The sequence below is a fragment of the Anas platyrhynchos genome, chromosome 6 (genome assembly GCF_047663525.1).
Source record: "Anas platyrhynchos isolate ZD024472 breed Pekin duck chromosome 6, IASCAAS_PekinDuck_T2T, whole genome shotgun sequence".
Lineage (NCBI taxonomy): Eukaryota > Metazoa > Chordata > Aves > Anseriformes > Anatidae > Anas > Anas platyrhynchos.
Window position 1 is genome coordinate 33,177,655 of NC_092592.1, and position 22,959 is coordinate 33,200,613.

Genomic DNA, 22,959 nt, shown 5'->3' on the forward strand with positions numbered 1-22,959 from the left:
TTAGCTATGATATTTGATTTTTCACAGAATTCTTCTTAAATCTCTATGAACTAGAAAAACAACATGGTATTTATTACCCACCACAGATTTTGAATCTTATGCAAATACAGAACTGTATTTTTATATTGTCTGCTCTTTGCTGATACTGAGTTCACTTGGAGGTGTTTTTGATCTAGAAAACACTGAATGTATGTTTTATATAACCTTTCCTATTAGGTCATTCAGGATCCTGTTTTGCACCTTTACAGGAGGCAGGTGAGCAGCTAAGCTGCACAATTGCATGATTAGACAACAGGAAGCTTAAATACATCCATAAGCTCTGCTTGTGTGTTGTTGGATGTACAGACTGCTTTGTGTTACCTGCCTATGTTAAAATAACAAGCTATGAACAAATTTCCAGGGGCATTTATACTTGTGTGTATGTTAGGTCTCATCAATGCCTTGGCTAAAGAGTAAACTACAGCCTTTCAAGTGATAAAAGAGTCTAGGCATGCAATAATAGGTAAGAAAAAGTAAATAATTTACAAAAGCATTATAAAATCTTTGGAAAAAAGTAGCTTTTCTCTTTAAACAGCCCTCCTTGAGGCTACTTGAGTAGTGCCAGCAGCAGTGCTTAATCCAAGATGGAAAATGCAGTTCTGGGCTCCTGCTGTGCTTTCTGTGCAAGGGTCATAGTTCCAATCCAGTTATTCCCATGTATTGATAACTTATAAGGATGTCAGGAGGAGTTTAGAAGATCTAGAGTCATTTTTCTACGGTAGTCAAAAATCCTACTTCTGTTACAGCATGCAGTATGGTGCTTTTACCACTGGGTTGCCTCTCCAGGGACAGATACGAGTGTATGGTATCATCCAGAACAAATTCCCCACATAGAATGCACGCCAAGCAAGCAAATGTTCACAACAGTTCTGTTGTTTGCTGCCTGTCCCTGCTGGTTTCTATGCACTAAACACCATTAATGTCATTAATATGGTTAATATTTTAAATTGTTAATGTTTAAGATACATTTGTAATAATTTTGCCATTATTATAGTGCAGATAAATTGTTTAGATTAATAATCTTGCTACTGCTTTGAAAGACTGTCCTGTGCTGAAGTCTAATTTATGGTTCTACTAAAATATTGTTCACCTGTGCTTATGCCAGAAGAACACAGAATTTTTCCCACTGTGTGAGTTTCTTCCTGGTCCCTCAGAGCATAGATTTAAATGCCTCTTTAAGTGCTGGAGACGGATTTATAGAATGACAGATGGGTTGCTTTCTTTCATAAGTAGAGGTGCTGTGTAGCATCTGAGAAGGTTCTCTGTGATCTGTTATAGTACCTGGCACCCAATGCTAACTTAGAGTATCTTCTGTCCATTGAATCTATTGAACTTTTTCTTCAACTCAAGGGTATTCTCCTATTGTAAATGTGTGTACTTTTTTTTTTTTAACCTATCTCACTGAAGATAAACTCTCAAGAAGTTTAGAGTGAGTTCCATTTTGTATGACTCTAACTGGAAACAGCATTTCAGACATTAAATGAATTTGAGGCCTTGATCTAGAAAGGGACATTTTATAGTGTGTGCTAAGGTCAAAAGGTGCCCTTGTGAGATAAATGAAACACTTCAAATAGCGAGCAAATCAAATGAATGTTTGCCTGCATTGGTGGAAGGAAAAAGATGCTATCTCCTAAAAGGCAGGTTCAACCTTTAAACCATATAGGATTCAACCTTACGGGTCTTAAAACAAATTTAAGCAAATTAAAAAATGTGCTGGATTAAAAAACTCACATATTCTTGCAACCCATTACAATCTACATGATTACTGTGTCTAGTCTTGTAGAGAACTGCTTCAAATGCAGGTGTAAAAATTTCCTTTTGGTAGATTTGTGATTTAGAATGAACAGCAGTTTCAGCTTTATAATTGCAACCAAATGCTTTGCAGAATAAGTTAAAAGCATTGGCTTCCAAAGAATCAACAAACATAATCACAGAAGACATGCTAAAAGGCCAAGAGTCTTTGGCGACAGACACAGGACAGCCCATTCAGCCTGAAGAAATACCTGGTGCTGCTGGAGCAGAGCAAATGGAGAAGGAAGATGACCTCCCCCACCAGGGAGATGATCTGTCTTTCAGTCTGGATGAACTAAATGTCGCATCATCACCTGAGTCCTCCACTGTCGGTCCAAATCAAGACTATAATTTAGTGAATTCTCTACTAAATCTCACTAAAAGTCCGGTGAGTGGATTTTTTTGTTTGATTATTTGCTTTTTTGCTTTATGTTTTGTTTGATGTGATAAAATGAAGGATTAGTTTGGATGCAGTGTGGATTAGGCAGAGGGAGTGAACACATGTCTTTACAGCTTGTACTTTTATATTTTAAAAGTAAACTGAAGTTTTTTGTGTGTTTTTTTTGTCAAATGCTTATTTACTTTGCAAATTTAGATTTTCTAAAATAAAAATATTTTAGAAAATGTGTATTAAGTTTGTTGATGGTAATGTCAGTTTTGAGCAGTGTCCTATACAAATTGCTCAAACACCAGCTATGTAGGATAATGATTAAGTTAAATATATCACAAGGATTTAAAAAACAAAAACAAACAAACAAATAAACAACTTCTGATAATTTTGAGTTAACCAAACCCATTTTTCTTGCAAAGGCGCTAGACTATGTTTAGGGGTTTGGTTTCTTTTAAAAAAAGATGACGTATGTCTTACCCAGTATATCCTGGAATTCATCCTTAGAAGGATTCTTTCTGAAAACGTAGAGTAGGGTTGGATAAGTCTGTAATTGGTACAGCAGTGATGAGAACAGAAAAATGTATCATGGAACCCTGAAGGGTTTGAGTTGGAAGGGACCTTTGAAGCCCGTTCAGTTCCAACCTCCCACCATGGGCTGGGACACCTTCCACTTGACCAGCTTGCTCAAAGTCCCATATCTGTCTATGTAGCTCATTATTGTTAAATCATAGTTCATATTGTCTAATATCTTGGTCTTAGTCTGACCTACAGCACTCTCTCTGTCAACCTTAAGGTTGCAGTTGTGTTCTTAGTATTTGACCTGGATTCAGCTGAGGTTATTTTGCACCATCCAAATTCACTAGAAATAAATCTCGGTGACTGAAAAAGAAACAAAAAGAAATTGATTCATTCACTGGGGGGGAATGGAGAGGTATTGTCTGGGAGATGTTTGCTTCTTGATTTCAAGTGAGCTTCGTTCATCCTCTGATTAATTCTTCCATGTCTTTCTGCCAGGATGGCCGGATAGCCGTGAAGGCCTGTGAAGGGCTCATGCTTTTGGTGAGTTTGCCAGAACCAGCAGCTGCCAAGTGCCTGACTCAAAGCACTTCTTTATGTGAACTATTGACAGACAGACTGGCCACCCTTTACAAAGCCCTGCCTCAGTCGCTGGATCCCTTAGACATTGAAACAGTGGAGGCAATTAACTGGGGGTAAGAATTTTATCTTTGTGTTTAATACCTGTGGTGACTTCACATCCCTCCCTGACACTCATTTTCTGTAGTTAGATGAGATGTACAGAAACATTTACACGCCCCATGCTCATCTCAAGGGCAGAGTTTAGATACCCTCTGCAGTATAGAGGTCAGACTTGAGTTGTACAACGTACTGCTTATTTCTGCCATAGGGCCAGGTTTGACTGCTAGTCCATTGCAGAGGTTCCTCAGGGGGTGAGGTTTTCCACTAAATTACATTAGCAATTTATGGTGTTGCAGCTGTAGCATCAGGTGTAGATTTTTTTCCTGTTCGGGCGTCAAGGATTTAAGAAGCATACTCACAAACTTTCACTGTACACAGTAAGCCCTGTAAGGTGCTGCAGAGGGCAGGAAGAGTGTATTTGACAGCAGGCTGTTGTTGCAAAATTTTTGCAGTAAAAATGAAGAAGGAAAGAGTTACTGCATAACAGCATGAAGCAAAAGATACGTGCCTGTTATCCTAACTGCTTGTTTGTCATATTCTCAATACATTTAAGTGCTCCTTCCCACTCTGCCTTTTTTCTTATGAATTGATCTTGATCTGCTAGTACACACACAAAACAAAGCTATTTGCAAAAGAATATTTTAGCTTCTGGTGGATGGAGTTTGAAGTTACAAGAAAAAAAAGGCAACAGAATAGTGGAATAAATCATTTTTGGACTGCTTTACCAAAGAACATGGTGCATTTGTTATTCCATGGAGCCTTTAAATTGAGATACATGTATTTTCTTCTGAAGGATACCATCTAGTTCAGGTATACACTGTGTAGTTTTGGTGGACTTGATTGAGGTTGCTTACAGAGCAGAGATCATTGCCTTCATTTTATGGTCTCTGACTACAGGAGTTGCAGATGCAGTTTCTGTGGCCTGTGTTTCCTGGGAGAACAGACTTGGTGATCCGTATTGCTTTCTGACTTAAGAAATACTTAACCTCAGTGTTTCCACTCAGAGTTCTTCTGCTGGACATACTATGTATCCTTTAGCATGCCATTGAAAACCTTTCTATGTAATGATAGCATTTCCAGATTGGTAGAGACAGGCAGAAGAACTGTTCTAATGTTCACTTTGTTGTCAGTAGATCATTAATTATGCTGTTAAGTTCAATAAGAATAGAGCTCAATGTTCTTCAAGTACTCGTAGACTAAATAAGTATTTTTCCATGCATTCTCTAGCTTGGATTCCTATAGCCACAAAGAAGATGCATCTGCTTTTCCAGGGAAAAGAGCGTTGATTTCATTTCTTTCATGGTTTGACTACTGTGATCAACTCATCAAAGAAGCACAAAAGGTTTGAAATGTTTACAGATGATACAAATATATTCAGCAAATAAAGACTTCTAGTTGTTTCTTAGCTTTTGAGTTTGAGGCACACCATCCTGTATTTTTGTTTCAGACTGCTGCTGTTGCTATGGCAAAAGCTGTGCGGGAACGATTTTTCGTTGATGTTATGGAACCCCAGCTGATGCAAACGTGAGTAGCATCCTATAAAATACAGCAGAGCAAAGTCTGAATCAAGCTGAGTTTTCTTTTCAAATCCAGTACATATCTGACATTAATTTTACTGTTCAGCTCAGAGATTGGAATCCTCACATCAACTGCACTATTGCACCGCATTGTTCGTCAAGTAACTTCGGATGTCCTGCTGCAGGAAGTAGTTTATTTTATACTAGGAGAACACAGAGAGCCAGAAACTTCAACAGACATCAACAGACATCCATTGCGACACAGGTTAATTGAACACTGTGATCACATTTCTGATGAGGTGAGAAGTGCTAATCACGTAATAATGTCTGCTGGCCAGTTTTGTCTTGCATAGAACTTGTAAAGATGTCATCGTGAGATTTTTTTTAATATTTCTGTCAGCTCACTGCTTTTTGCCAAGGAAAACAGTTCTGACTGCCAGCTCTACAAACTCCCTTTAGAAAGTGAAACTCAATCTGTTTTTTCTAGCCAGCACATTGCAGCAATTAATAAAGATTCTTTGGTAAATTTGCTTGCCCCGTATGCGTATCTGTTTGGGCTTGCTTATCTGTAAGATTGGGCAAAATCAGTTTCTGTAATTGCATTTTAATTTGTGGTTTGTTATATGTTGCATCACTGTTATTTTCCACATTGGGTAAATTCTGTCATGTTATCACATAAGATATAGTAAAAAAAAAAAAAAATAATGTTTTTTATATAAATTACATGTGGTCAGAGAATATACATAATGACAATGAAAATATGATGCACTAACTTTAAGTACTTCACACACAGCAAACATCGTTAGAATACTTCACTTCAGTAAAATCCTCCCTCAGGACCTGCTTGTTTCATTTTTCCATTCTCCACCCTCTACTTTAAAAAACAAAAACAATAACAAAAAAACACCTAACACAAGTTTGATTGAAAGACTGACCTATGCCTTCACATACCCATTTTTTTCAGTATGCTCACCTGCTCACCTTGTCAAAAGTGGTTATCTAGCTTTTGCAAAATGAAGCACTCTAAAGCTGTCTCTAAAAACTGTTTCTTTATTGCTTAAAGTCAGTCTCAATTTAAAAGCATGCATATCTTCATGTAAAAATCTTAGTCTGTAATTGTAGCCTCAATATCCCAATATTATTTTGTTTTATTCTGGGTATTTGTTACTGTCTTTAAGTCCTGTTCTGGGTCTCACTTGAACACTGATATCTATCCTCCAGCATGGAACTGATTGTAATACATAGAAAACGAAGTTGTAAGTTCTTTCTGATGTTGTTTGTATCATTATTTTGGCAGGTTTTAGGAGAGTTTTTGTTTTATAGGAAAAAATACATGCACATAATAGTTTTCAGATATTTGTAGACTCTCTGTCCGTTTTTTATACCACATAATAATTCAGTGTAATAATTTACTAATTTTTCTTGGAATTTTTGCTTCCTTCCATGATGTTAAACAAGTAATTGCAGTGTTCTAAGATATGGAAATTCAGATGTGAGATAAGCAGCATAAGGCAATGGTACATTGTTCATGTAATTTTTGCTTTTTATGTTGCAGATCAGCATAATGACTCTACGAATGTTTGAGCACCTTTTGCAAAAACCCAACGAGCACATTCTTTATAATTTGGTTCTGAGAAATTTAGAAGAAAGGAATTATATAGAATATAAGCCACTGTGTCAAGAAGATAAAGATGTGGTAGAGAATGGACAGATTGCAGGTGCAATGTAAGTTTCTTTTTTAAGGAAAATTTTCACAACAGCTAACTTGAATATTTATTTTTAAAATCAGGGTGTTTTAGTAATTGAAGGACAAGTGAGCACAGATAGCACATTGAGTGCTCTGCGTATTAAGCTGTATCCATAATAAGCATATCTAAAGTGATGCACAAATTATTACATTACCAGTTGTTGGATCAGTAACAGAAAAGCTAAAATTCTCAAAAGCCTCTTTTCTGAATGCTGGGCACTCAAAGATTGTCATTTAGCATTGTACTTACATGTTGACCTAGCTTAAACCCATGCACTTTTGTACTGTATTCAATGAGATTGTTCCTGAAGTCAGTCACTTAGGTGTCTTGTTTACATTTATGTTCTTTAATCATTTTTTGGTGGAAAAACTTTTCTGGTTTTCTGGGTCACTTCACATAAAAATCTTTGAAATACCTATGTAACTACTATAACTTTTTTTTTTTTTTTTTTTTAACTGATGGAGAGGAGGAAGGACTAATCACACCAGCTATTTTAGAAATTATCTAAAATAAGGTGCCTGAGTCATCTAAAATAACCTGGTGATTTCCCAGAGTATATCTCTTGTGAAAAATGTGTCTAAAGGATTTATGTGATGTAATGCAGTGATTTTGTACCAGTCAAAAATGTTGGCTCTGTTATTCAGATCAGCAGGTTATGATTGTTCTTTAAAAGATGAGAAGTTTTGCTGGTTATGTGTAGAGGTTGGCATTTCTGCTTATTAATTCGATAAAAAGCTGTACATATGGTAGCATTCTGGAAAACATCTTAGTTGTTCAGAGAAGAAAAACAGAAAACATGCCTTTTGATCCAGTTTCCTGCCTTCCATAACATTCTGTGAATGACTTTGTCTAATATAATCTCACAGAGACCTGGAGGAAGATCCTCTATTTACTGATCTGTCTCCAGATAACACATTGTCAGCTCAGGAGTGGCTCAGTGCTTCTCCACCTGTCAGTCCAGAACATCCAAAAAATGATGGGAAGACTGAAGTTCATAAAATTGTAAATAGGTAAGTTGAAATAAACACTTAAAGAAATCTCTGAATGTGTGGGTGTCTGTGCACACTGTTGCAAACCAAATGTACTCTGTAATGGATGTTATTCTGTGCCAGCTGGTAAAATGAATCCACAGAAGAAAATTATGTGGCATTTTATCAGAAAGCTACTCCTGAAAGATCAGAGCTTTCTATAAGTAAAAATAATTCAGCATAGACCAAAAGACTCGATAAACTTTACAGCTAACAATCCAGCCAAATACTCACAATTCTGAATGAAAGCCTCATTAGTATAAAACTTCATTTTCTCCAAAAAAGTTAAAAACAAAAACAAACAAAAACAAACACAACAATGCAAACAAACAAAAAAACTCCACCTTCCCAAAGTTCCTTAAACACTTACATAGAAGGAAATAATTGCCAAACCAGAGATACGTCTTGGTTTTCAGGGAACAGAAGGTTATCTCTGTCACCTGCAGCATACCTTTCTGCGTGCTAGACATACTGCAAATAGGATATCATGAAGAGGACAGGTTCTGCTCTAAGCGTCTTAGTGATGGTAATTCTATTAGCAACTAATATTAGGACAAATGCTGTTTGCTCTGTTAATACACTTTAGCAAAGCAGCACTGGTATTTCAATGCTGCCCTATTTGCTTATCCAGAGATAATCAAAGGTGTTAGCCAAAGGCAGCAAACAGCCCAAGGACAGTCAGCACAGATTGGAGCGGCTTCTTGCCTTCTTTCCCCCAGTACTACTATATATAGTTTACGGTGGACATGGTTTGGAGGAAAGATAAAAAGAACGATCGCCTAAATTCACCCTGTGTAATCTCCATCATCGACTAGAAATGTTTTCAGGATTTGCAGTGTTTTGCAGATTTATTTTTTCAGATAAGATGAACTCCATATGAAAACTCAGCTACTACATATTTCTACATACAAATCTTTGAGGAGCCTTCAGGAGTGCAGTGTGGAGAAAGCTAAACTTTGGGAAAAGGGTCCAAAAGCAGTTTTATTTTGCTGTCCAGAAATTTAATTGTCTTTTAAAATAAATTTTTAATGAAATTCCCTCTCTGATAAGATTCAGAATTCTTTGATGTTATTTAGGCCAGATATTGGTGAAGTAATAAGCACATAAAGTGTATGCACTACATACCTGGCAAGGGCATTTGTATGCAGATATTCCTGAACTAGATATTAGATATTTATTACCTCAACAAACTGGGAAATAAAACTGCCTGTGCAGTAGGTTAAGAAGAATTTTGACTGTAATTCTCTTTTGGCTCATTTATTCCCCAGTGAATTTTCCATGTGCTCTGGTAAGATGGAGTCTGACCTTTAGCAAACACTTGAGCTGGTTTTGACTATTCCTTTTTATCTCCATTCTGTCTGCTCATTTTCAGAAAGTGCTAGCCTTCCACTGAGGTTTTTGCCTCTGGTGCTAGATAGAACAGTTCTGAAGTGTAAGTCTTTTTACAAGCAATAGTTAGAATGCACAGACAATTCAGTATTGTGAATGTTATTGCAGATAATGCAAAAATATTGATCTGCTGCTCTTTGGATTATGGGTATTCATTAACACACTTTTATCTCTGTAGTTTTCTCTGCCTTGTACCTGATGAAGCCAAGTCGTCATACCACGTGGAGGGTACAGGTTATGACACTTACCTCAGAGATGCCCACAGACAAGTAAGTCAGTGAAGTCTTCGTTATTCCTGGAGAATTTGCAGTGATTATGCGGATATACAAATGCTTCTATAAATAGTCCTAATGTATGCATCTTTTAGTAATGGAAGATGGGAAAATTCAATTTTTATTTTCTAATGAAAACTTAGCTTAGGAGATTTTTTTTGGTGATGAATCCACCTTGTATTACTCCAGTGGGAATAATGGATGACATTAAATGCATTAATATTCATATAACAAATACACTGAGAGGAAATCTGAACTGCTGATAGGTTCTTAATTTGCTTTTGCATTTATCTGCATTCTCTTGGAGAATTGCCTGCCAAGCTGTTTGAAAGGACTAAAGGGAAATTAAAATGCTGCATCGGAGTTATGCAATCTGGGACTTCAAAAATAAAGGCTCATCACAGGGAATGCATAGCCTAAGGCGTTCAGGTTTGAAGTAGAGGGTTCTGGTAGGAAGGGAAACCTTTATGATTTACTATTTTGAAATAAATGCAGCTTTTGTTTTTACACATGTAATCTGAAGTCTCCTTGGTCAGAGGACAATCACTATTTATTTGTGGCTTTCTTATTGAAGCCCTGTGAGTCTTCTATTATAGAAACAATTATGCAAAGATGTAACCAAGAGAGCTATATTTAGTAGGTACTTCAAAAATTCCATGATCTCTGAGTTATGACAGCAGCAATTTAGGGTGAGAAGCTTGGATTTCTGTATTTATTGTATTGTTTTATCTACAGTCTCCTGAAAAGAAAAGGAATAGAAAATAGTGAATAAGAAAATAAAGGTAGACGTAAAATTCCCCCATGTTCTATTCTTGGATGCTAGAAAATACATATCATCTTTGTATTTCTTTCATGCCTTGGGAAAAAGAGTATTCTGGGAGTTATTAAGAGAACAGAATTGGCTTCTGTCACTTCCTGACAATGATACGGCTACTCTTAAAATATTTCCCCCATAAGAATAGCACTGCCTATTGCTATTATTACAACCAAATAGCTGTTCTGCTACCCTATTTCTATTCCTGGAAGCTTGTACCAGTAGGTAAGCTACATGCACTGAATGATTCCCGAGTCTGTTTTGTCTCACTTTTGCTACTGTTTATTCCTGCATTCGTTATTTTCATGTGTATTATTGGTGCTCCTTTCAAGGTACAATTCCTTGAAAGTGAGACAGCAGGCAGCCCACGGCAAATCAGAGGCACAAGCTGATGGGGTGTTAAGGAAGACTGCTGTGAATGATGGGAAACAGAGAGAGGGAAGAGAAAGCCCTGAAGTTCATTTTGTTTCTCTCACCTGCACATACCCGTGCCTTCCCTCCCTGGGGAATATGGGAGCAATATGGGTTGGATGTTGGGATAAGCTGCCCATGATGCAGTGACAGGGTGGTAACTTACTGACAAAAGTAATGTGTATGAATGTAATTTCTGCTTTAGAAGAACCTAGATCCAGATGTGTATTGTTAGCTTTGCTTTGTGTTTTGGTGTCTGCCAGTTTTGGGTAGCTCAGTTCTCAATGTATTGTGTCTCTAAAACAACCTTAGTAGCATGAACGTCGACAAGAAAATGAAGTGCCTGTATAGAAACTGGTTATGCTTATTTTAGAATGGCTGTTCTTTTGGGACTTAGATTTCTCATATAGCTACAGATTGTGCTTTTAAGGCCTAGACACTATTAACAGGAAACGAAATGATTTCCATGGAGGTTTGAATATGTTTTCCTCACTACTTTTTTCTAGTTCCGTGACTATTGTGTCATTTGCTTACGCTGGGAGTGGCCTGGATCTCCCAGGTCTTTGGAAAAGTGCAATTTAGAAGCGTCATTTTTTGAAGGACACTTCTTGAAAGTCCTCTTTGAAAGAATGGGCAGGATTCTTGATCAGGTAAGAAAAAGCAAGTTATAAATTCAATTTCTAATGCTTTCATCACTACTAAGTGGCTAGTGTCCATCAGGCCTTGTGGATTCCATCATTCAGATGTCTGTTACAGCATCATGTTATTGTGTAAAATCCCAAGTCCTTGTTGCAGGTCTCTGTAGATTGCAGGATGTTACAGCAATTGGTATTCTCTCAACAAAACCAGAACAAAACCTTCATGTACATTAAGCATGTTATATTCTTGGTTAGCCATCTTTCTGTGTACAGAATGATTTCTTGACCACTGTTGTGATTGAAATGTCATTTAAATTGATGAGTAATACAAGAACATCCGTGTGGTAAAGGATGAGTGTAAGATAGTATTCTTAAGTACTTTTTGGGACTAGCATCACTGGTTCTGTTTTCATTTTCTAGCATTTACACTTAGAAAACATGTACATTTTTCAGTAAATAAAGTTCTTTACATTTCCTTTCTGCCACATCTCTGAATTTCAATCTGGAGTCTTGTTTAGGACACAGTTTACACCATTGTGAGAGGAGAAGAACTTACGGTATCGCTGGTAACATTCTCCCCATGTTTTTTCATGGTTAGAAAGAAAACTAGATTGCAGAGAAAATTTCTAGAAGGTATCCTTTTCCATCTGCAATGTAAAGGTGTTTTTCTTTTTTCCCATTTCATTATATTCAAATAATGAAAGTATAGCTGCCAAGGGCAAACAAGTGAGATATGATCTGACAGGCTCCTTGTCCTGAAAAGGACATGTCAGACTCAGATTAGTATAAAGGAGTTAAAAGAAAGTGATTTTTCCTGCTCTGTGTTTCTTTCTGTATCTAGCCTGTCCACATGACCTCGTCTTTCTGAGGAGACGCAACATGAAGGCTCAGGGAGATGAAAAGGAGGTCACCCTGTGCAAAAATTTCTTGTTTCTCTGTCCTTTCGAAATTCTGGACTTAAGTTAGTCAAGTCAATGTTGCTGTTTTTGATGAGGAAGATACCTTTCGTTCTTGGTAAAAATGTGTGCTGAAAGTCTAGATTACACTCCCTATAACACCAGCTGGAGTTGCTATAGATGCAGCATTGCTAGTTTTTCGGAAGTTTGCACAATTCTGTTCAGTTTTGGATGTGCAGATATCTACAGAATGAGTAGTTAGCTGTGGTAGTGCCAGACTTCCTGCTTGTAAACGGGACAAGAGTCATTTGGACATACAAATGCACAGGCAACATGACAGGAAACCAGCAGTTGTTTCTAGGTCAGCTCTGTGAGTGTTTAGAGGAGGAGGATGTTTGAGATTACTGACTTTTGTAATTCAGAAGTTGGAAAAGAAAGCCAAATACATCTGCTGCTGTATTGTGTGTTCTCAGTGTTTTGGTTCCAGTAAACATGTACTGCGCTCTTCCCTAGTTTAAATGAGTACAGATTGGAGTTATAAGGAAACCTGGTTTTCTTTTTTTAGGAAAAACAGTCCTTGTGGATATGAAAACCTTGTCTGAGCAATGGCACATAAATTATAAAAAGAAACCAAATTACATCCCCCGAGAAACACCTAAGTATCAGATACATATGATTACAGCAAAAATAGCATCTGGCATGGCAGCACAGTGCCCATATTGACATACTACCGGTCGGCATGACACACATTTGAGTTAGTCAAGCAAGGTGTTACAATCTGTGGTGTCAAAAATACTTGACTCCGAAATTAAAATAAACTGCCCGAATCAAACAGCAGGGTTAAATCCATACTATATTGTACCAAAGGCCTGCCTTAAAAAATAAAAGAAAATAATTAAAAATAGAAATTGCTAGGGGTTATTCATGGTGAAACATACAAACAACATGGTGAAACACACAAACAACATCCATGGTGAAATGCATAGAAAAACCTGAGTCTGGCAAATTTGACACAATACATGCTGATGTCCAGATAAAGTAAAAAAAAAATCAGAAAAGCCTGTAGCAAGGATATGGTACTACTTATGGATTGTGTTCAGTGTTGTTTTTGCTTTGTCTTAGGTAGTTCTTGTGTATTTATCAGTTTTCATCAGTGGATATCAGAAAACTTCACAGGGCTGGTCAGTATCATTCACCTAGCTTCTGACAGAAGACAGCTGAGGCACAGAAATGAAGTAACTTGTTTCAAGGCTGTTCAGATCTAGTACCTTAATTATTAGACCGTACCTCCTTCCTGCTGTTAATATTACCCATTAAATTTCTGTGGAAATAACTGTTTCCTAAGAACTTTCTAAACTCCAAGTTTCACTGGTTTTCTCAAACTAGAGAACATATGGGCATAAATAAAAGCTCAGCTTTCCTTAATGCTCTCAATGAGTTCAAATCACAACAGCAATCTGTCTGAACAATGCAGCACGTGTTACTACTTTGTTTCCTTCTCTTCTTGTGCACACCAGATAAATCTCATGGCTTCAAAGCCTCCTAATGAATTGACTGACTCACACAACTCTAAAGCCCTTCTCCAGTGGTTCAGTCAGACAGACAGTGGAATAGATTTATGGGAGGAATTTGTGTCTCTGTCTGCACAGTAACTTTTCTCTTCCACACTAACTCAAAAGGTAGTAATCCCTGTCACCTATAACATCTCTGGCCCAGAATCTGAAAGCTTCATTCATTTGTTAGAAGATTGGGATGAATCTCTTGCTAGAATATATCAAGTACAGAAATAACTGCCTCTGACTGGGAGAAATAAGTGCCTTCACTTCACAAGAACTGTGAGACAACTCCCTCTGGCATGCCACGGTGACTAGTAACGATCTCAGGATTACGATACCTAAATGTTAGTTGGGTGTCCACATCCAGTCACTGGAAATTTTGTCAGAACAGCCCCTGTAGTCTCAGGAGCTGTTAGACTGAGAAACCAGTAGGTGTCTTTTAAACCTAATGAATCACCATCTCAGCTTCCTTGACTGTAATGCCTGTCAGGTCGACTCAGTTGCCTGAACTGAGGTAACTGTTGCTGTTTTTGTGATGCCCGAGACGTTCCCACAAACTGGCAGTTACCACACAGATCTTGCAGGATCCACCCTCTGTGGAACTGTCAAGAGACAATCAGGATACTTGGAGCATCTGAGGCAGCATGAGATGTTTATAAGCAATTGTATCAAGTGTCAAATCTCTGTTGAGTAGGCTAATGAGAGCTTAGACGTGGAGACACACCTAAATATATCTAAATCTGAAGCTGAAGTCTTCTGAATCTTACTCTGGAAAAGGGAAGAATCTGTTCTCCTATTCTACAGTAGGATGCTAACTTGAGAGCATCAAGGTGATAATTTGAGCCCATGAGCACACATCGTCTCCTAGATGTGATTATGCCATGAAGATGTTGCTGCCAACATGCTTCTGGCAGGCAAAGGGATTGAATGAGGGCCCAGTAATCCATTTCAGGTAGAATCAGGCAGATTAAGTGAAACCATCTGTGCATTGGTAACGTCTTCAGACTGGCACAGGAGTGTAACAAGGGAACGTCTGTCCAACTCTTGCCATCATTGTCTGTTCCACCACTCAGTAAAGGGAAGGAAATTCCACTAGTTTAGAAATTTTGGCCTGCATTAAAACATCAGATTGTTTTCCTTGCAACAAGGAAATTGAAGACAAAAAAAAAAGTTCTTGGAACATGAAGACGGTGTGATGAAAGTACTCTCTTTTATGGAAATGAGTTTCTTTGTGGGCTGGTAAAAACCTTTAAGCTAGGTACTGTTTTGTTCCTAGAAAACCCTTATGGCTGATCAGCGTCTTGAGGCTTCTGACAGCGTTGCCTCTTCCATGTGGTTGATTTGGGGAAAGGCAGCGCAGAAGCTCAGAATTTCATGCTGCATTCCCAGCCCAGGATTGCCTCATCTCCAAGAGCATGCTGCCACAAGACAACCTGGCTTTCCGCAGTGGTTCTTTCCAGGAAAAAATAAAATAAAAGAAGAGAAATGCATTATTAGCTTTAAACATGGATTTATCACTGTCAATTTCCTAAGCTCATATAGTTTGCAGTTATCCAGGAGAAGCAGGAAGATGTTTCATCTAGGCAGATGATTAATCTAGGCTGATTCTGTGCTATTTGTTTAGCTAGTGAGCTGAAGAACGGTTTTATAGGAAGAGGACTTCTTATCCTACAATAAACAGGAAGCGTGCAGAAGTGCCCTGTGGTTGTAGCAGTTACATAGATAATGATATCCGATAACTAACTGTCGCAGTCTCTTTAATCCTGCTGTGGGACAGGTTTGGGGCCTGTCTTCTAATCTAGCTTTTTATCTTTACATATTTATAAGCCTCTATGTGAGGTCGTAGTTGTTGAATAAACACTTGCTAGATAAAAAGAACTCAATGTGAAAATAACAAAGCACTACATTTTCCTTGTTTGTTTGTTTTTTTGCAGCCCTATGATGTAAATTTACAAGTTACGTCAGTGTTGTCCAAACTCTCCTTGTTTCCCCATCCTCATATACACGAATACCTTTTGGATCCTTACGTGAACCTAGCGTCTGGCTGCAGGTCTCTCTTCTCTGTTATTGTCAGGGTGAGTAAACACACGGTTAATATTTACATATGGCTACATAGCAGTGATATATTTAGTAACTTCGTAATGAATATTTAAAGCTGGGTACTTTAAGTTGGCAAATGGCTCCTCACTGAAAATAGATACTTAGCTCTTGATTTAAGAGTCAGAATTACTGATTTTCTATCAAAAATATTGGAAAATGTACTCTCCAGCATTTATTCTGATTCTGCATGTTTCAAAGTTGTTTGTTTAGTTTCATAGCATAGATGTAAAATATCCCTTCTGGCAGTGATGTTGCTTTAGATTGGACTAGGTGACATTGTTGTCACTTGCAGGCAACATCAGGTAATGCAGTAAGAACAGAAAAAGTACAGGTTTGTACCTGGATGGGAAAGAGAGGGCTTTAATCTACACTCCAGCAAAGGACACTTCCGAATACCTGTGCCTGGGTGAATATCTCTGCTCATCCTTTTTTTCTTTTTCTTTTTCTGATAAAAGCTGTTTTTTACAGTCCAGCCTGTGACCCTTCTCTGGATTCTGGTCAGCAATGAAGTGCTAGGTTTATTGGAAGTCCCTTTCCTTTCCCTCTCTGATTTCATCTCTTCCTGCCAGACCTTCATCCTACAAGTGCTGGCTGGATGCCTGTCACAGCGCAGTCGTCTCAGTCAGAGATCCCTCAGCTACCCCACGCACCAGCTGTTATTAAGCTGGTCAGGAGCCTATTAATGGTGCTTACCCAGTGCTAACAGAGGGCTTAGCTCCATTTTTCCCAGCAGCCCTCCCCATTTCAAATATAATCTTCACTCTCTCCCTTTGTGCTTTCCCTAAACCCGTGAATTTACTGGTCAATTGCCTGCGTCAACATTTACTAGGATGAATTAATCACTGGTGTAATTAAAATAAATGAGTAATTTAATATATGGCAATAGCTAGGAAGGCTTCAGTGCTCCTGTCCTGTTTTATCTCTTTGCTTTCTTCACTCACACCCTTGGCCCTGCTCATATCTTTAGTGCTTATGACCACTCACCCTTTTTTGGCACAGAACAGCTGCTCTGCATATTGTTTGGTGAGTCTGTGACGATTTTGAAGTGGCTCTGTGTCCCAGGCACTGAAGGCTGTCATCTGTCCTTGCTGCCAGCCACTCTGCAAAGGTGTGAGTGTGTGTGCTGACGGTGCTGTGCTTTGCAGGTTGTTGGGGACCTTATGGTTAGAATCCAGCGCATCCCAGATTTCACTCCCAAACTTCTGCTGGTCAGAAAACGCCTGCTGGGCTTGGAGCCTGAAGGGCCCATGTGAGTAAATGCATTGCATATTTTCTAAAACTCACTGCTGGTTTTTGTGCATGCAAGTCACGATTCTCTGTTGATTTTTATTTTTCTTCTCTCTCAGCATTGACCACATGACGTTACTAGAGGGTGTGATTGTGCTGGAAGAATTCTGCAAAGAGCTGGCAGCAATTGCATTTGTGAAGTATCATGCCTCGTCTACACCCTAAGAAGCCTTGACGAGTGGCCAGGCTGTAAAATCACCCGGCCTGTTTTAGTCAGAAGGACTACCGACAACACCCAGCTAGAAGAGGTGACACCTCCTGGCACAGTGTCTGTTGACATTTGGCAGGACTGGAGGACGGGTTACTTTCACCAGTCGTTGGATTCGCCACATTGCGAGGTAGATGGATTCAAACGGACCTAGAATGTGATTAAAGGCATTTTGGGAGAAACCAATACATAGCATTTCTAGCCACTGTGCAAAGATCTGCAGAAGCTGCATGAAGAACCACAGACATCAGACCTTGGTTATTGTTCTGTTCTAACGACGATGTTCAGGGAGCTAGGTCTTTCATGCTTTGGAGCTCACGTGCTCCAGTTCGCTTTTTGTGACCATATTACTTTTAAGTAGCAAATTAATTTTATAACATTTTTATGTCCTAATTCGTTTCGTCTCATGTGAAAAGAAATTACAACTAGAGTTGAAATTAATATTGTTAGAAATGAAGAGAGGTTCAAAAAATCCACTAATTCGTATACAGTGGAATATATTCATTATATTCATGAGATTTTTTTTTTATTATTATTATTTTTTTTTTTAGTTTTGTGACTCTCTAAAACAACTCTGAGCTTGATTCCCCAATGGATTACTTCAGGAGATTTATTAGTATAAAACCAATACTAGTGAATTAACCCTGATTCAGGATCACGTCCATAACAAGTATATCAGAAATGTACGTGTTTAGAGCACATTTGTCTCTGTCTTTCCAAGTGATTGCTCTTCAGGTCATCTGTGTAACTAGATTTACTTCAGTTTTTTGCATGTGAACTCCAGTTGCTTGGCATTTCACCTTTATAGGGAAATGAATTATAGGTCATTAGTAGTTGTTGCTGAAACAGTATTTCTAATTTCTTTTTTAATTTCTAAATTGATATTTAGCTTGAATTTATTTAACAATCCTCTGTGCCTTGAAAATTGGCAGCATAAATGTTCTGTCATTTTTAGAAACATTTTTATTGTTTATCTAACCCTAGCAGTGGTGCCCAGCAGAAGATTGCCTGATGCCAATTTAGTGAAGTGTTGATACGTTACGTAGGACCAAAATGTGTACCTGCTTTGCATAGTGCTGGGGTACGGAAGGGTATCTCAGTGAGCCTGTCGGTATGAATGCTGCCAGCCAGGGCAGTCGTTCTCACTGCTTGGACTTTGCTGCTCTTTCTCTACAGTGATGGCAGTGAGCCCTTCAGACAGGGCTTGCAGCTCACTGCCACCCCTGCACCAGCAGGGCCAGGAGGCTGTGCTTTAACTTTCAAGCCACACGCAGTGATTTGGGTGAGAGACCTGTCCTGCACGCTGCACAGGTGCACAGTACCTCTTCCCCTCCTACAAACCTAACAGTATAGGCGGGCAAGGCGGAGTTTAGTTCCTTGTGTTTACATTGTCTTTCTTTGTCTTTCCTAGTATCCTATTTGCACACCTAATGCCTGTTCTGGATGTGATTGCTTATATGCAAATATGGGCTCATTTACTCAGTCACTGGAATTGTCCTGGATTTGCGTGACTATACCTAGAATCAGATTCTGCTCTGAATCCATGCCTTTGAGATATTTTTTTTAATATGTTTATGGAATCTGGGTGTTGAGAGGTCATTCAAGTTAGCAGGTTAATTAGAAGTGTCACAGATAATGGGCTAAATTTATTCTTGTCACAACAGTGAAGGTGGTCTTGCTGTAAAGGCTTCCTGTACAGGTTCAGCTGGGGAGGAAGGCTAACAAAGCAGTTCTGGAACTGGGGAAATATTTTGGCAGGTAAAACCAAATTCAGTGGCTCCTTATACTGGGAGGCGTCTGTACTGTTTCTTGGATTTATCTGGAAAAAAAAGAAAAAAGCAAATGTATTTTACTTCCCAACCTTCCTTTTTCCCCCCTGAATTTAGCCCTGAAGTGTTTTCAGATCAAAGTGGCATAGTAGGATAAAGCTTAAATAATAACACTTTTCTCATTTTTGTTCTTTAGAAATATACCTTGAAAGTAGCAAATAATTTTAGTGATATGTATTGCAGTCAGCCCATATTAGAAGCTTCATTAATGTAACATACTTGACATATAATTTAGAGCATATGTCTATGCAGTGATGTTTAATACATACGTTTGTTTTAATTAAGGTCACAATTCAGCAAAACAGTTAAACATAAGGTTAATTTCAGTAGTTTTCCTAAATCACAGTCTCTTGCGTGGATAAAGTAAGCTGTTGAGCACAAATGCTGATGCTTCATTGAATTTGTGTCTTTATTGTTTTTTCTTGAGCTTAATTGCTTTTTCTTTAAAAATTATATTTCATTATTTATTTTTTTAAGTGTATGTTCCAGAATACTTCTGATGTCCTAATTTCAGTGGAAACTGGAAGTGATAATACTGCTATGAATGAAAGGGAGAGAAATGCTAAGCAAAACTTGCAAGAGCTTTCCAAGCTATATAATGATTTGTAAAGCCATGCGGGAGACGTCTGATCTTAAATGAAACCATTAACATCACCTCTGGTATTGTTGTTCTTACTGATACCTGAGCTCATTGTGTTGTACGGAATTGTATCAGTCGGTTTCTGGAAGGACTGCTGCAATGTCTGTGGCATTTTAATGCAAAACAGTTTAACAAGCTGCAAACACAATTCCTTAACTCTTGTACATGGGGAAAGAAAAAAAAAAAAAAAGTAGATATAACTGAGTACTCTTAAATTCAGGATAAAATTCTTCAGTCTTCAGCAACATTGGAGATGTTCTTGCAAACCAAATCTTACTCAACCGATAAATTTGTAAGACATGGATCCATCTTGGTAAGAAGTGAAACAATGTTTGAAGTTGCATTAGCCTGAACTGATTTTGTGAGTGCCACCTACAAACCCTTAATTACAATACACAATGACAATGACCTTTATTTTGTATAAGTGATTTAATCTTCCTTAAGAGATGGAACTCATTTAATTTTGTTTTGTGATACTTTCATGCACTTTTTTTTTTAAGAACCTTCTTAGGTTAGAAGTTAGTTCAGGTCCATGTTTTCACCTTTCCAATCTATGCATGTCATTGAGGTGCCCATCTTGTTCCTCTGTTTGTGTTTGTGTATTTATTACCCAGAGATGGACACCTGAGAAAATGTATGGCCTGAAGTTCACAACATATGGAGGTCCTCCACATGTCTGTGGAAAATACAAGTGCTTATCACCTTTGAAAATATGGCCACTAGTATTAGTTTGAAATGCTTGAGAGGAGTACTAGAATAATTTTTGATTTCAAAAAGCAGATGCAAACTACTTTTTAACCCTTGATGCACGTGTGTAAATAGACACATTTTTCTGTTTTTGCCATTTAAAGTATGTATTTGATTTAGACTCTGATATAGCAAATTTTGTAACGAGCCATGTGCTAAGCTCCCGTAGAACAAGTTTGTCCTTAGTTGTCTTCTCATATGACTGTAATATTCCTGGTATTCAGATCTCGTCTGTGTAATGTTCTTACTATGTATTTGTCTGTGCAATATAAAAGCTGTGATTTGACACAGCTTGAGTCTGGTTGTATATCACCTATGTATATATATACATAGATATATATATATATGAGAACCAGAATTCCGAGCTTGCTTACACTATGATTAGTGTAAAGATCGTTGCACGTGATTTTACAGGGCACAAGTAATCATGGAATGGCTTTGTAAATGCATGGTAATTTCTACCTTAACCTGCTGTGTGAATCCACAGGTGACATTTTATTATTACTTACTGTCTCAGTACTAAACCGAAGTGCTAGGTAAAATCTAAGGATTATGTAGCAGACTTAGTGCTACATGAAAAATCCATATCCGTTATGGCGTATCCTACAGGGTTTTCAAACCGTGATCCTCTGTAGTTTCTGTGCCCTGTAAAATAGTGTAACTATATAAAATAAACGTTCCTTGTTTTGCCTCCTGCCTTGTTTACATTAAACAGAGGATATTCAGTAAAATTTTTCTATTAAACTTTGTGTAGGTCACTTACTGATAGTGTTGCTGAAGTTTCACAGGTGTGGGATTTCTGGTGAGGAACGCTGAAACAGCCAGATGAGCAGACATACAATACTAAATTTTACAAAGGAGGTTGCAAGAAAATCCAACTTTTTGTGCTAAAAAGTGCATGCAGGATTAAAAGGGATATTCTCCAAATAAATGAATTTCAATGAAGCCACTGCTTCTATTATTACAGAATCCATAATGGGTTTTGTTAGATGACCTCAAGACAGAAAACATTGAATCTTCATGGTGTCATATTTTATATCGTGCCTTTCATCTTGAAATCTTTTTTTTTTTTTTTTTTTTCTGAGTTCATTTTGTTTGTCACTGCGGCATCGTCTGGAATAAACCCATTTCCTGCACTGTGCTGTACTGTGCAGGGCTCAGAGTGAATCAGCGTACTCTTTCCCATGAAAAATGGAAGCAAAGGGAAATGGCCAGGATACAGTCATCCTGAACACAGATTAATGGCAGCTCTTCCTGAGAGCCCTAATATCTTTCAAGACTGCAGCTGGTCAAGACCTTGGTTTTCTATTGCATTTGAGAGCAGAGTGCCTCAGTCAAAACAGCAGTTTATTGAATTGGGTACAAATGTCACGTACGTGAGTGAGCATCTTTTCTTCCTTCGGGGCCTTTGAGGAAAGCTTTGTTACGTGTTTTTATATATTTTAAAATCGTATTTGTTGGATATCTTTTCTTAGTATCTCATATAGTTTTGGTGTCCTTCAAGTTTTCATAATCTTTTTAAAAATCTTACTGCTCTGTAAGATTCCCTTCGAGGACTACACTTGGATGTTAAGCTGTTTTTCCTTCTCAATATTTAACAGCTGCAAGTGCTCTTGCATCTTGAACAAGGAGAGAGCAACAGCAAGATGATACACTTGACAGCTTTTTTATAGCTCTCAGCATCTTTCCTCCATCCTCCTGGGTCTCAGAGATTGTCATCTCCCACCCCAAATCATTTACTTGCTGTGCCTGCATGAGGCATTTAGAGATTTAGGGACACTTTGGTTCCTCAAGCAGTGAGGAATTTGAATCAAAATCGCACATTTTATATCTTCTTGTATTTTTCACTTACTTTCGATATCCTTGAAATCACTTTATTATTGAAGCGTGATAATCTTACGGCACTTGCATTCTGATGCAAGTTTGGGGGGCTCCAGATGCTACTGAAAGAAAACAAAAAAACACATTACTATAGGCATGTGGTTTCTCCTTCATATTCGTTAGCTCATTTTACAGATTCTCAGTCAAAGCTCTCAGTGCAGATACAAGTAGCGCAGGATCTACCGAATTTGTTAACCTTTAAATATTAACAGAGCTGGTGCTGTCAAAGCCCGAAGGATTTTGCTGGTTTGGTATGTGATCCAATTGGATTAAAGGGTATTAGTGCTTGGAGAAGTGAATCCGTCACAACTTGTATGAGCCCTTTTGGCCTAGACCCGTATGTTCCTGGTGCATCCTTGATCAGCTGATGTTCTGTCTCGAGGATGAGCAAGAGGATTGAAGAGCAATTTAGGAATCTAGTGGAGCATATGGTGGATTAAAGTTTTCAGGTGACTTAAGCTTCTTGGGAATGCCAGAAAAGCAAGAAAGTATGAAATGCTGAATTTTACAAGTCCAGACTGGTTGCTGGTTTTGCTTTTGGAGTCAGATCGATAGAGATAAAAAGATGCAATGCATCTTA

At 38.1% G+C, this 22,959-nt stretch overlaps 1 protein-coding gene across 2 annotated transcripts in view; it reads left to right on the forward strand.

The window, feature by feature from the left end:
- The window catches only part of FHIP2A (FHF complex subunit HOOK interacting protein 2A), a 35,766-nt gene extending 14,506 nt beyond the window's left edge, over positions 1-21,260 (forward strand). Inside the window, exons 6-18 of one of the 2 annotated variants that reach the window (XM_027460143.3) lie at positions 217-255; positions 1,925-2,218; positions 3,236-3,432; positions 4,646-4,760; positions 4,866-4,942; positions 5,042-5,234; positions 6,491-6,660; positions 7,550-7,693; positions 9,279-9,369; positions 11,104-11,247; positions 15,622-15,762; positions 16,933-17,036; positions 17,134-21,260. In XM_027460143.3, the coding sequence (XP_027315944.2) occupies positions 217-255; positions 1,925-2,218; positions 3,236-3,432; positions 4,646-4,760; positions 4,866-4,942; positions 5,042-5,234; positions 6,491-6,660; positions 7,550-7,693; positions 9,279-9,369; positions 11,104-11,247; positions 15,622-15,762; positions 16,933-17,036; positions 17,134-17,239 (1,815 nt within the window). In that variant the 3' untranslated portion in view covers positions 17,240-21,260. The remainder of the gene's footprint in view (positions 1-216; positions 256-1,924; positions 2,219-3,235; positions 3,433-4,645; positions 4,761-4,865; positions 4,943-5,041; positions 5,235-6,490; positions 6,661-7,549; positions 7,694-9,278; positions 9,370-11,103; positions 11,248-15,621; positions 15,763-16,932; positions 17,037-17,133) is intronic. The other variant, XM_027460144.3, reaches the window with a different exon arrangement.
- The last annotated feature ends 1,699 nt before the right edge of the window (positions 21,261-22,959 follow it).